Raw genomic sequence first — 15,613 nt, 5'->3', positions numbered from 1 at the left:
CTTGAGCCTAGACAGCTGCAAGGTCTACTAAGTTTGCACAGTGAGCTTCCAGAAATCAGATAGTAAACGCCAACCTACTTAAACCAACTGATAAACAAGGAAGGAAAACAAGTTTGTACCCAAGGGTGGTCTTCCAGTTTAGAACAGCCGGGAGTCGCAGATGAACGAATACAACCTACTTGTCTTTGGAGCAACAATTCATGTTCTGGCAGAGTAAGTGTAGGGTACAGTATGCAAAACATTTGATTTATAACCCAGCATTGTTTAGAATAAAACGCTTTTTTTTATTTTTTTTATCAAAGCATACCATGATCACATCTTTCTTTATAAGCAACATATTATTGAATCTGCATATGAGCTGTTTATCATATCTAGGCACTTACTGATTGCCAGAAACGCATTATGCAAATGTGCACTGGTAAACTGAGTCATCTCATACCGAAGCAATTCTAATTGAAGTAACGTGTCATTTCTCACAATTAAGGCATTGGTTTTTTTTGTTAATAGGGGTTCAATAAGGGCACGACGGATATGTCAATCAGTATGTGATCAATCAGGCCAATCTCTGGGGGACTGAGAAAGTGAATCGCTGCTCTCTCAGCTGACGGTCACTCTACTGTCAGATTAAAGTTTCAGGCCAATTATACAACTTTACAGCACAGTTTTGGCCTGAGGTACCAATATTCCTCTGAGGGCGAATAGAACAGATATACATACTCTTCTTCCATCATCGGCATTTGCTAACAAAAGTCAAACTATTTGTCAACTACATTTGAAGACATGAATGTCTGCTTTTCTGGTCAGATAACGTGTTCTTTCCATCTTTTCTGCGTGACTGGATTTTATTAACCCGCTCTTGACCGCAAGCTGACCTCTGAGGACATTACGGATCTACCGTAGGATATAGCGCAAGTAAGAAGGGTGCACTGTGGGTTTCAATTCATAATAGATATCCTCTTTCCGTCTTAATAGAGACACACGTACAGTACCAGTCAAACGTTTGGACACACCTACTCATTCAATGGTTTCTTTATTTTTAAACTATTTTCTACATTGTAGGATAATAGTGAAGACATCAAAACTATGAAATAACATACATGGAATCATGTAGTAACCAACAAAGTGTTAAACAAATCAAAATATATTTGAGATTCTTCAAAGTAGCCAACCTTTGCCTTGATGACAGCTTTGCACACTATTGGCATTCTCTCAACCAGCTTTATGAGGTAGTTACCTGGAATGCATTTCGAATAGCAGGTGTGCCGTGTTAAAAGTTAATTTGTGGAATTTCTTTCCTTCTTAATTAATACCTTTGAGCCAATCAGTTGTGTTGTGACAAGGTAGGGCTGGATCCAGAAGATAGCCCTATTTGGTAAAAGACCAAGTCCATATTATGGCAAGAACAGCTCAAGTAAGCAAAGAGAAATGACAGTCCATCATTACTTTAAGACATGAAGGTCAGTCAATACGGAACATTTCAAGAACTTTAAAGGTTTGTTTAAGTACAGTCGCAAAAACCATCAAGCGTTATGATGAAACTGGCTCTCATGAGGACCGCCACAGGAATGGAATACCCAGAGTTACCTCTGCTGCAGAGGATAAGTTCATTAGAGTTACCAGCCTCAGAAATTGCAGCCCAAATAAATTCTTCACAGAGTTCAAGAAACAGACACATCTCAACATCAACTGTTCAGAGAAGACTCATGGTCAAATTGCTGCAAAGAAACCATTGTGCACTGGTAAACTGAGTCATCTCATACTGAAGCACCAATAACAAGAAAATACTTTATTTGGCCAAGAAACACGATCAATGGACATTAGACTGGTGGAAATCTGTCCTTTGTTCTGATGAGTCCAAATATGAGATTTTTGGTTCCAACAGAATATGTGAATGGATGATCTCCACATGTGTACTGTAGTTTCCACTGTGAAGCATGGAGGAGGAGGTGTGATGGCATGGTGGTGCTTTGCTGGTGACACTGTCAGTGATCTATTTAGAATTCAAGGCACACTTAACCAGCATTGCTATCACAGCATTCTGCAGTGATATGACATCCCATCTGGATTGCGCATAGTGGGACTATCATTTGTTTTTCAACAGGACAATGACCCAACACACCTCCAGGCTGTGTAAGGGCTGTTTGACCAAGAAGGAGAGTGATGGAGTACTGCATCAGATGACCTTGCCTCCACAGTCACCCGATCTCAACCAAATTGAGATGGTTTGAGATGAGTTGGACCACAGCGTGAAGGAATAGCAGCCAACAAGTGCTGAGCATATGTGGGAACTCCTTCAAGACTGTTGGAAACGCATTACAGGTGAAGCTGGTTGAGAGAGTGCCAAGAGTATGCAAAGCTGTCATCAACGCAAAGGGTGGCTATTTTGACATTTTTTTGATTACTACAAAACATATGTGTTATTTTATAGTGTTGATGTTTTCACTATTATTCTACAATGTAGAAAATAGTAAAAATAAAGAAGAACCCTTGAATGAGTAGGTGTGTCCAAAATGTCACTGGTACTGTAGAAGAACCATGAGCAAAAACACAGTAACACATCTAACCTGGTGTGTTTGGTGCAAACAACCAAGCAGGATGGGTCCCTGAAGTGCTTTGCCTGGTCCCGTTACACATGAATCTCTTGGCCAAATCAGGGAGCACATTAAGTGTTCTCTCACATCACACATCACTCTCTTGACCTTTCAGTGTAACAACAGCCTGCGGGAACATTGCAAGGCTCCCCTCTCTTGCCTCTCAGTTTTGCCCCTGTGCTTCTGGCCTGTTTACATACACTTTGCTTTGATATGCAAGCATCTGCGCTCCCTCCAGGCAGGGAAAAGCGACACGCTACACAAGAGATAAACAAAGCTCCTTCCCCTCAGCCCTCTCCAAAACGACACCCATGAGAGACTCTCTAACACTGAAGTCTCAATTCAGACATCTTGCTGGAATTGCAGGGCCTGGATGTTCTAATTATCCAGTCACTTGATGGTCTGTGTTAAGAGCACTGGTGTTTTCTAGTGCAACTTTAATTACCTTTCTAATAATGGTTAGGTTGTAGGTGGTAGGGAACCTTTCCTATTTTAGTTAGACCTTGAGGGAGAGACTCACCTGTCATTGGCCTAGAAATATTAGTGTAGATTATAGGCCTATTCCGTTGACGTACGAAGGAATACGCATACTGAAATGTCACAAAGAGGATAAGGATATAGCTTGTCTGTGATCACTTGCACAGTTACCCAGTTTGCCCTCAGAATATCTAAGAGAGAACGATGCGCTGAAGAAAAAAACGATGCGCTGAAGCCACAAGAGACAGCTGCTCCGTCTGGATAGATCACAGTGGCCTGTTCTCTTTAAAACACAATCACAAACCTCACTGAGACTTTTCCTCTGAGAGACGGAATCCGAGAGATGTTAGAATGACTACGATGGAGGAACGGCGAGCTGAGAAAGGCAATAGAGAAGAATTGAAGGCGAGAGCCTCGAAGGAGGGGTAATTGGGGATAGATCTGTCAATAGGGGATAAAAGCCAACCGGTAAGAGTTCATTAATCACTTTCTATTAGCCACCCTGATGAGAGACTGAGACTGGAGACCTGCAAGAGGAAAAAACAATTTATCCCCTCTTTTTACCCACAGCATTCGCTAGACTAACCAAGGGACTCGAAACCCGAAGAAAACGACCCCTTGAAAACTAATATGGGGCTATAAGAGAAGGATCGAAATCTCTATCTCGGGCAGCCAGAGACCACCAAACCCCAAAACACTAATCAACACTGACATCTCCAACTATTAAATCGGGCTTGAAACGGATAAACAGCCTGTGGAATTTTGCAAAGTTAACATTAGATGGAGGCATTCTGAAGTTGCTCTTGTCTTTCTAATTGGTTGAGTCACTGGAGGAAAGTGTATGATTGGAGTATTCCGTCTCCATAGGAACTCGTCAGGATTTGCAGCAGGATTTTGGGGAGTTTGTTTTAGTTTCGGCAGCAGAGGAGAGAGACGTTCTTCTGACTTAATTAATTCACTCAGCAGCACAAAGACAAATACACTTGACTTTGAGTCTGCCCTCATACATCTCTATTTCCCACAGCATTAAGTGTAGCCTTCTATTCTCCACTCGACTTTGTGGAGAAAATCAACATGGCTTCTGATCACTCACAAAGCTCTTTAGTGGATCAATCTGAAAACCGTGGAACCATCTACACTGAACAAAAATACAAAAGCGACATGCAGCAATTTAAAAGATTTTACTGAGTTACAGTTCATATGAAGAAATCAGTCAATTGAAATTAATTCAGTAGGCTCTAATCTATGGATTTCACATGACTGGGAATACAGATATGCATCTGTTGGTCACAGATACCTTTAAAAAAAGGTAGGGGCGTGGATCAGAAAACCAGTCAGTATCTGGAGTGACCACCAATTTGCCTCATGCAGCACAACATAATAGAGTTGATCAGGCTGTTGATTGTGACCTTTGGAATGTTGTTCCACTTCTCTTCTACAGCTGTGTGCGAAGTTGCTGGATATAAGTGGGACTTGTGCAAGAATTTAAAAAAAATATATTCAATAATACAAATAATAATAATTAAAACATTATATTGAAAGGTAAGCGCCACACTGAAACTTTTATTTTGAAGGGATACCGTCGCATCGCTTATTGTTGCTGACTTTACACAACGTTACGGCTACACACAGGCGTGCGTACGCTGCACTTCTTATTGTTGCTGACTTTACACATAGCGAGTACCAGCAGGTGTTTCCAGGCCTTCTGTGGGGATATGAGGAGCGAGTACCAGCAGGTGTTTCCAGGCCTTCTGTAGGGATATGAGGAGCGAGTACCAGCAGGTGTTTCCAGGCCTTCTGTGGGGATATGAGGAGCGAGTACCAGCAGGTGTTTCCAGGCCTTCTGTGGGGATATGAGGAGCGAGTACCAGCAGGTGTTTCCAGGCCTTCTGTGGGGATATGAGGAGCGAGTACCAGCAGGTGTTTCCAGGTCTTCTGTAGGGATATGAGGAGCGAGTACCAGCAGGTGTTTACAGGCCATCTGTGGGGATATGAGGAGCGAGTACCAGCAGGTGTTTCCAGGCCTTCTGTGGGGATATGAGGAGCGAGTACCAGCAGGTGTTTCCAGGTCTTCTGTGGGGATATGAGGAGCGAGTACCAGCAGGTGTTTCCAGGCCTTCTGTGGGGATATGAGGAGCGAGTACCAGCAGGTGTTTACAGGCCATCTGTGGGGATATGAGGAGCGAGTACCAGCAGGTGTTTCCAGGCCTTCTGTGGGGATATGAGGAGCGAGTACCAGCAGGTGTTTCCAGGCCTTCTGTGGGGATATGAGGAGCGAGTACCAGCAGGTGTTTACAGGCCATCTGTGGGGATATGAGGAGCGAGTACCAGCAGGTGTTTCCAGGCCTTCTGTGGGGATATGAGGAGCGAGTACCAGCAGGTGTTTCCAGGCCTTCTGTGGGGATATGAGGAGCGAGTACCAGCAGGTGTTTCCAGGCCTTCTGTGGGGATATGAGGAGCGAGTACCAGCAGGTGCTTTATCGTGCAGAGGTCCGCTGGCTTTCCAGGAGTAAAGTGTTGGGTCGCTTTCATGAGCTTCGAGCGGAGATTGCTGCGTTTCCTTCGGAAAAGAAGTCACCTCTGGCCGAACATTTCGATTGTGAGGAATGGCTCGCACAGGTTGCCTACCTGGTGGATATTTTTGATCATCTGAATTCTCTCAATGTGTCAATGCAATGGAGGGGGCACAATCGATTTGTACAGAGGGATGTAATGGATGCCTTCAAGATGAAGCTTACCATTTGGGCAAATCATGTTTCTAACGGGAGTATTGACATGTTTCCCAATGCTGATTTCGAGATTCATAATCTGATCAACAAAGCACACGGCGACACACTGAAAAAAACAAACATTAAACAGCATCTTTTCAAGCTGCAGGGACAATTTTGCGACTACTTCCCGGAGGAGAACAGGAAACAAGACGACTAGATACGGGACGGGGCCCCTTTCGAGTGGAGATGGGAGGCGTTGCCAAGCAACGAAGAGGATCAGCTGGTGGAGCTGTCATTTGATCACGGACTGAGCATGCGCTTCCCGGAAATGACACTGCCACAGTTCTGGTGCAGCGTAGTGGGAGAATATCCTGCTCTCGCCTGTCATGCAACCAGAATCATGCTGCCGTTCAGCACTACCTATCTGTGTGAAAGTGGCTTCTCTGCTATGGCAGTGCTGAAAACAAACTCAAAGCAGAAACAAACTGGACAGCCAGCATGACCTCCGAGTTGCCCTGTCAACCAGCACCCCAGACTTCAATAAACTTATCAAACTAAAGAAACACCTCCCACTTTCCCACTCATAGGCCACCCACACACACACACACACACACACACACACACACACACACACACACACACACACACACACACACACACACACACACACACACACACACACACACACACACACACACACACACACACACACACACACAAAATAAATAAACAGGTTAATGAGTTATTTTTCAATATGTTAATTATTGTTGTTAATTAATTCTGAAATTCATTTTACATTTTATTGAACTGTACACCTTAAAAAACTTTAAGGTTGTGAAGCTATTCACATGGTAATTGCTGATTAATAATTCCTAATGATTTGTTTTTTCTATTGTAAACACTGGTATGTGTTACTGTTCGTTTAACATTATTAGACTGGTTATGATGTCATGTTCTGAGTGATAATTTATTATACCCGTAACACATTAAAGACATCTCTTAGCCAGTAGATGTCAGAGAGGCGATATTTGATTAGTGACTAAACCAAATAGCCTTTGGACAAAATTAACTATCCCAATGGGGGACTTACACAAAGTGTGGAAACAGAGTGGAACGGAGGGCCTATAAACTAGTCCGTTAGCAACAGGGCACACAAAGCCTGGCGGCGCATACCTTGCTGGCTGGCACCATCACTCTCACTCACTCACTTTCCACATAATGTCCAAACTGGCAGACCTCTCTGTTACCGACCCCGAGAAGAAGTCTATTATCATGGAATTACACAATGGGGAGGCCATGACCTCCTCTCTCTTGCTCCTCTCTCTCTCTCTATGCTTCCACATACATTCTCTCTTAGTCTGTCCCTCTTTTATTCATCCAATCCCACAGCACACAGAGTTCTGGGAGAGTTAAAATAATCCCATGGCACAGTAACAAAGAGTGGTTAGAATGGATCAGTTGTTCAGGGTTGGCCACACAAGACATCCTTTATTCCATCTGGAATGTCCTTTATAGCTCTGGCAAACTGTCCCACTCCCTGGACAGGACTTTGGGTCCATCGGGGGACAATCGACTTAAAATCAACCTGGCACAGTAAGACCACTGGTGAGAACTTTATTAAGTATGTATGTCAACCTAACACGGGCCAAGTCAGACATCCTACTTCTAGTGTTGGGGTAGTTGATTGGTACTCCAACATACATGGCAGAGTAACTATCCAATAAAATTGAGGGATTGAAAACTTGGTCAATCAGGGGAAAATAGATGGCCTAAAATCATTCGAAGCACTAAGACCCCTACTGGGAGTGTTTGTGTTAGACGATTGGTCCTCCAACATGAATGGCAGAGATAATATCAAATGAGTGAGTTTGATCTTACCGAGTTCAGGTCCAGGCTGGTCTCCACCCACTCCTTTGCGTCATTGTATTCGTCCATTAATCCCATTATATACAGCGTGTCCAGAGAATCCACGATGGAGGCTCCCCTCAAACCACCTGCAAAACACACAGGACACAGAACAGTCAGAACCATGGGGTATAGGGACTTGCAGTGCCAGACATCATACAGCATTCTTGTTCTGGGAGAAATTAGAATGACTAGAGTTGAGGCTCAGAGACATAAAGCAGACAGAAGTACCAAGACTGCAAAGTAAAGTTAAGAAATGCCCTGAAATACCAAACCACAGTGGCACCAACTACAGCTATCACGTCTGCATTTTGAATCTCGAATTCTGGTATGACATTGTGTAGGCTGGATGAAAAGCATTTACCTCCAAGATGAACAGTAACAGTCTAGCCTGCTGCATTCCTAATTGTATTCAGTACAGGAACTGTGATCCCTATGCTTCAATGGCTGGTTTTAGATGCACTTCATTTGAGGTTATTAAATTCCCATCACAACCTTAATAAGCAATGTTCAGAGGCTTTTATTCAATCCCACAGCCCCTAAGAGCAAGATTGGATGGTCTTTTTCTTCTCATATGAAGAAATATGCGGTTCGTGGCTGGCTGTAATGGAAAGAGCTGTGAACAGAGGAATATGTGTCCTTATTGTGTTATTGAGCAAAATAGTTGCAGGAGAGACACACCAACTGAAAGCCTGAGAATGGAGTGATAACAACAGTAGAAACTAACATATAGCGCAGGACTAGCCATTACATGCACTGGAGGGCTTGAAAACAGAACTATAGGTACAGTAACCGATTCTGCTAAAAATATGATGTGCAACTTCATGTTCACCCCTAAACAGAGCTCAACACAGAGACTGTGTCTATCTGACGCAACAACACAGCAACACAGCAACCTGGCACATGAAAGTGGCGCGATTCCTATAAGCAGTTATTGTGTAGCTCGTCAGATATGCAAATGTAAAATTGTATCCTGAGGCGACAAAATATTCATGAAGCAGAGGCAACAGAACACTGGAGACAAAAAGGGGAGCGATTCTAGCTGATAGTTTCTCTAACCGGAGTCATTTGAATTTGGCCAGACTGTGCAACGCAGTGGGCGGCTAAGACGGCAAGGGTTTGGCTTGTCTGATGTGGTTTGGGTGGCGGAGACAGACGTCAAACTCTCTAATCGTCACGCTAGCCTCCTCCCTGCAAATCCCAACTCAGCTTTCCTCTGCCCTCGATTACAATGGCTTGCTAAAGTATTCACCCCCCTTGGAATCTTTTCTACATTTCTTTCATTTGATTTACACAACATGCCTACCACTTTGTAGATGCAAAATACAAACAAGAAATAAGACCAACAAAAAAACAGACAACTTGAGCATGCATAACTATTCACCCCCCAAAGTCAATACTTTGTACAGCCATCTTTTGCAGCAATTACAGCTGCAAGTCTCTTGGGGTATGTCTCTATAAGCTTGGCACATCTGGTCACTGGGATTTTTGCCCATTCTTCAAAGCAAAACTTATACAGCACCATCAAGTTGGATGGGTTCCACAGATGTACAGCAATCTTTAAGTCATACTACAGATTCTCAATTGGATTGAGGTCTGGGCTTTGACTAGGCCATTCCAAGACATTTAAATGTTTCCCCTTAAACCACTCCAGTGTTGCTTTAGCAGTATGCTTAGGGTCATTTCCTGGTGGAAGATTAACCTCCGTCCCAGTCTCAAATCTCTGGAAGACTGAAACAGATTTCCCTCAAGAATTTCCCTGTATTTAGCACCATCCTTCATTCCTTAAATTCTGACCAGTTTCCCAGTCCCTGCCGGTGAAAAACATCCCCATAGCATGATGCTGCCACCACCATGCTTCACTGTGGGGATGGTGTTCTAGGGGTGATGAGAGGTGTTGGGTTTGCGCCAGACATAGTTTTTTCCTTGATGGCCAAAAAGCTCAATTTTAGTCTCATCTAACCAGAGTACCTTCTTCCATATGTTTGAGGAGTCTCCCAAATGCCTTTTGGCAAACACCAAATGTGTTTTCTTATTTTTTTCGTTAAGCAATAGCTTTTTTCTGGCCACTCTTCCGTAAAGCCCAGCTCTTTGGAGTGTACGGCTTATAGTGGTCCTATGGACAGATACTCCAATCTCCGCTGTGGAACTTTGCAGCTCCTTCAGGATTATCTTTGGTCTCTTTGTTGCCTCTCTGATTAATGCCCTCCTTGCCTGGTCCATGAGTTCTGGTGGGCGGCCCTCTCTTGGCAGGTTTGTTGTGGCGTCATATTCTTTCCATTTTTTAATAATGGATTTAATGGTGCTCCGTGGGATGTTCAAAGTTTCAGATAAAAAAAAATATAACCCAACCCTGATCTGTACTTCTCCACATCTTTGTCCCTGACTTGTTCAGAGAGATCCTTGGTCTTCATGGCGCTGCTTGCTTTGTGGTGCCCCTTGCTTAGTGGTGTTGCAGACTCTGGGGCCTTTCAGAACAGGTGTATATATACTGAGATCATGTGACAGATCATGTGACACTTAAATAAAGTCCACCTGTGTGCAATCTAACTAATTATGTGACTTCTGAAGGTAATTGGTTGCACCAGATCTTATTTAGGGACTTCATAGCAAATGGGGTGAAAACATATGCACACACCACTTTTGTTTTTACATTTTTAAAGTTTTTTTAACCAAGTTTTTTTTTTTACATTTCACTTCACCAATTTTGACTATTTTGTGAAAGTCCATTACATGAAATCCAAATAAAAATCTGTTTAAATTACATGTTGTAATGCAACAAAATAGGAAAAACGCCAAGGGGGATAAATACTTTTGCAAGGCACTGTATATCTGCCTCAGATGTATTTCTAATCTAAATAATTATAGCATGTAATATTAGCCTACAGTACGTGCTTTTCAGATTACCCAGAAAGCCTCTCACATTGTTGACCTTTCACTCTACCACATTGCCAACTGAGGTCAGCTGATAAGGTCAGTGGAGAGGGCGGAGGGTGCAGGGATGAAGGTTCGTAGGTGACAGGGCTGAGTAATTGGCGTCATATACCCATGGCCTCGCCGGCTGATACAGTACAGTCAAGTTACACACTATCAGCCCTATGTCATATACAGTTGAAGTCGGAAGTTTACACACACTTAGATTGGAGTCATTAAAACTAGTTATTCAACCACTTCACACATTTCTTGTTAACAAACTATAGTTTTGGAAAGTCAGTTAGGACATCTACCTCGTGAATGACACAAGTAATTTATCCAACAATTGTTTACAGACAGATTATTTCACTTATAATTTTCTGTATCACAATTCCAGTGGGTCAGAAGTTTGCATACACTAAGTTGACTGTGCCTTTTAAACAGCTTGAGAAAATTATGTCATGTATTTAGAAGATTCTGATAGGCTAATTGACATAATTTGAGTCAATTGGAGGTGTATCTGTGGATGTATTTCAAGGCCTACCTTCAAACTCAGTGCCTCTTTGCCTAACATCATGGAAAAATCAAAAGAAATCAGCCAAGACCTCAGAAAAAAAATTATAGACCTCCACAAGTCTGGTTCATCATTGGGAGCGCTCAGCAAAGAAGAAGCCACTGCTCCAAAACTGCAATAAAAAAGCCAGACTACGGTTTGCAACTGCACATGAGGACAAAGATCATACTTTTTGGAGAAATGTCCTGTTTGGCCAAATGGAAGTGTTTGGCCATAATGACCATCGTTATGTTTAGAGGAAAAAGGGGGAGGTGTCACGTCCTGACCTTAGTTCCTTGTTTTGTTTCTATTTTAGGTTGGTCGGGGCGTGAGTTGGGGTGGGCATTCTATATGTTGTTCTAGTTTTGGTTTTCTATGTGTTTGGCCTGGTATGGTTCTCAATCAGAGGCAGCTGTCAATCGTTGTCTCTGATTGAGAACCATACTTAGGCAGCCTGTTTTTCCCACTTGAGTTGTGGGTGATTGTTTTCTGTGTCTGTGTTTCCTCCATACAGAACTCTTTTGTTTTTCGTTTCTGTCTTTCACTTTGCTATTTTGTATTTTCGTGTTCAGTGACTTTTCATCAAAAATGACGAACACTTACCATGCTGCATATTGGTCCGATCTTTCATACTCCTCGTCAGAGGAAGACAAATCGCGTTACAGGAGGCCGAAGAACACCATCCCAACCGTGAAGCACGGGGGTGGCAGCTTCATGTTGTGGGTGTGCTTTGCTGCAGGAGGGACTGGTGCACTTCACAAAATAGATGTCATCATGAGGCAGGAAGATTTTGTGGATATATTGAAGCTACATGTCAAGACATCAGTCAGGAAGTTAAAGCTTGGTCGCAAATGTTTCTTCCAAATGGACAATGACCCCAAGCATACTTCCAAAGTTGTGGCAAAATGCAGGGACAACAAAGTCAAGGTATTTTTAGTGGTCATCACAAAGCCCTGACCTCAATCCTATAGAAAGTTTGTAGGCAGAACTGAAAAAGCGTGTGCGAGCAAGGAAGCCTACAAACCTGACTCAGTTACGCAAGCTCTGTCAGGAGGAATGGGCCATTATTCACCCAACTTACTGTGGGAAGCTTGTGGAAGGCTACCTGAAACGTTTGACCCAAGTTAAACAATTTAAAAGGCAATGCTACCAAATACTAATTGATTGTATGTAAACTTCCGACTCACTTAGAATGTGATGAAAGAAAGAAAAGCTGAAATAAATGATTCTCTCTACTATTATTCTGACATTTCACATTCTTAAAATAAAGTGGTGATCCTAATTGACCTAAGACAGCAAATTTTTACTAGGATTAAATGTCAGGAATTGTGAAAAACTGAGTTTAAATGTATTTTGCTAAGGTGTATGTAAACTTCTGACTTCAACCGTATTAGGGCTGTTGGTCCCACTTTATATGCATAGTCCAGATGTTCCATCTCTAGATGGTCTTCAGATGGTCATACTATTACCAAACTATACGTTGCTATGCAATTGCTTTCTAAGGTTACGGTTAAGGTTATGGCTAGAGTTGAGTTTAGGGTCAGAGCTAGGGTAACGGTTAGTAGATACAGTGGGGCAAAAAAGTATTTAGTCAGCCAAATATTGTGCAAGTTCTCCCACTTAAAAAGATGAGAGGCCTGTAATTTTAATCATAGGTACACTTCAACTATGACAGACAAAATTAGAAAAAAAATCCAGAAAATCACTTTGTAGGATTTTTAATGAATTTATTTGCAAATTATGGTGGAAAATAAGTATTTGGTCAATAACAAAAGTTTCTCAATACTTTGTTATATACCCTTTGTTGGCAATGACAGAGGTCAAACGTTTTCTGTAAGTCTTCACAAGGTTTTCACACACGGTTGCTGGTATTTTGGCCCATTCCTCCATGCAGATCTCCTCTAGAGCAGTAATGTTTTGGGGCTGTTGCTGGGCAACACGGACTTTCAACTCCCTCCAAAGATTTTCTATGGGGTTGAGATCTGGAGACTGGCTAGGCCACTCCAGGACCTTGAAAGGCTTCTTACGAAGCCACTCCTTCATTGCCCGAGCGGTGTGTTTGGGATCATTGTCATGCTGAAAGACACAGCCACGTTTCATCTTCAATGCCCTTGCTGATGGAAGGAGGTTTTCACTCAAAATCTCACGATACATGGCCCCATTCATTCTTTCCTTTACACGGATTAGTCATCCTGGTCACTTTGCAGAAAAACAGCCCCAAAGCATGATGTTTCCACCCCATTGCTTCACAGTAGGTATGGTGTTCTTTGGATGCAACTCAGCATTCTTTGTCCTCCAAACACGACGAGTTGAGTTTTTACCAACAAGTTATATTTTGGTTTCATCTCACCATATGACATTCTCCCAATCTTCTTCTGGATCATCCAAATGTTCTCTAGCAAACTTCAGACGGGCCTGGACATGTACTGGCTTAAGCAGGGGGACACGTCTGGCACTGCAGGATTTGAGTCCCTGGCGGCGTAGTGTGTTACTGATGGTAGGCTTTGTTACTTTGGTCCCAGCTCTCTGCAGGTCATTCACTAGGTCCCCCCGTGTGGTTCTGGGATTTTTGCTTGTGATCATTTTGACCCCACGGGGTGAGATCTTGCGTGGAACCCCAGATCGAGGAAGATTATCAGTGGTCTTGTATGTCTTCCATTTCCTAATAATTGCTCCCACAGTTGATTTCTTCAAACCAAGCTGCTTACCTATTGCAGATTCAGTCTTCCCAGCCTGGTGCAGGTCTACAATTTTGTTTCTTTGACAGCTCTTTGGTCTTGACCATAGTGGAGTTTGGAGTGTGACTGTTTGAGGTTGTGGACAGGTGTCTTTTATACCGATAACAAGTTCAAACAGGTGCCATTAATACAGGTAACGAGTGGAGGACAGAGAAGCCTCTTAAAGAAGAAGTTACAGGTCTGTGAGAGCCAGACATCTTGCTTGTTTGTAGGTGACCAAATACTTATTTTCCACCATAATTTGCAAATAAATAAATTAAAAATCCTACAATGTGATTTTCTGGATTATTCTTTCTCATTTTGTCTGTCATAGTTGAAGTGTACCTATGATGAAAATGGCAGGCATCTCTCATCTCTTTAAGTGGGAGAACTTGCACAATTGGTGGTTGACTAAATACTTTTTTGCCCCACTGTAGATAGTGTTACCAGGCTATTTACTCGATTTTATCCCTTGGAGGACTGCAGTGCTTTTCTCAGTCATAATTCTTCACACAGTCACTTTGCTCCAAACCTTTAAGTCTGATGAGTGGTTGCAGGGCTCAGTGACAGGGCTCTCAGTGTGTTGTCTTCTCCCCTGCCACGGCCAGTTGCCTCCTATCTAATACATGCATCCCTACCCACCAACCACGCAGCTAGTCACCTCCCATCAGCCACACACTCCTACCCACCAACCACGCAGCTAGTCACCTCTCATCTACCACACACCCTTACCCACCAACCACGCAGCTAGTCACCTCCCATATACCACACACCCTTACCCACCAACCACGCAGCTAGTCACCTCCCATCTACCACCCACCCCTACCCACCAACCACGCAGCTAGTCATCTCCCATCAGCCACACAACCCTACCCACCAACCACGCAGCTAGTCACCTCCCATCAGCCACACACCCCTACCCACCAACCACGCAGCTAGTCACCTCCTATCAGCCACACACCCCTACCCACCAACCACACAGCTAGTCACCTCCCATCAGCCACACACCCCTACCCACCAACCACGCAGCTAGTCACCTCCTATCAGCCACACACCCTTACCCACCAACCACGCAGCTAGTCACCTCCCATCAGCCACACAACCCTACCCACCAACCACGCAGCTAGTCACCTCCCATCAGCCACACACCCCTACCCACCAACCACGCAGCTAGTCACCTCCCATCAGCCACACACCCTTACCTACCAACCACGCAGCTAGTCACCTCCCATCAGCCACACACTCCTACCCACCAACCACGCAGCTAGTCTCCTATCAGCCACACACCCTTACCCACCAACCACGCAGCTGGTCACCTCCCATCAGCCACACACCCCTACCCACCAACCACGCAGCTAGTCACCTCCCATCTACCACACACCCCTAACCACCAACCACGCAGCTGGTCCTCTTCCCATCTAACACACATCTCAGCCCACAGCGGGGTTTACCCTGACAGGGATTCACCTTATATTGACACTGAGAGGGCACTGCTACTGTCCAGCTATAGCTTGGCCGATTCAGAGTTGAGATGAGCATGCATAACTGGGGTATTGCTACCCTCCAGCTAGAGACACTGCCCAGTCATGGGAAATCCATAGATTAGGGCCTCATTAATTTATTTAAATTGACTGATTTCCTTATATACTGTAACTCTTATATTTTTGTTCAGTAGTTGCACATACGCTATGAAGGTAATGTATGTCACTGACATCTTGCAGACACTGTGAAAGCTCTGTGAAACAA

The 15,613-nt window shown here is 43.6% G+C and overlaps 1 protein-coding gene across 1 annotated transcript in view; it reads right to left on the bottom strand.

The window, feature by feature from the left end:
• The window catches only part of LOC139393465 (mannosyl-oligosaccharide 1,2-alpha-mannosidase IA-like), a 208,066-nt gene that overhangs the window by 69,177 nt on the left and 123,276 nt on the right, over positions 1–15,613 (bottom strand). Inside the window, exon 3 of the mRNA XM_071141983.1 lies at positions 7,658–7,773. Coding sequence (XP_070998084.1) covers positions 7,658–7,773 — 116 coding nt within the window. The remainder of the gene's footprint in view (positions 1–7,657; positions 7,774–15,613) is intronic.

The sequence above is a fragment of the Oncorhynchus clarkii genome, chromosome 3 (assembly GCF_045791955.1).
Source record: "Oncorhynchus clarkii lewisi isolate Uvic-CL-2024 chromosome 3, UVic_Ocla_1.0, whole genome shotgun sequence".
In the NCBI taxonomy this organism is placed as follows: Eukaryota; Metazoa; Chordata; class Actinopteri; order Salmoniformes; family Salmonidae; genus Oncorhynchus; species Oncorhynchus clarkii.
This window is presented reverse-complemented; position numbering and strand designations above follow the sequence as displayed.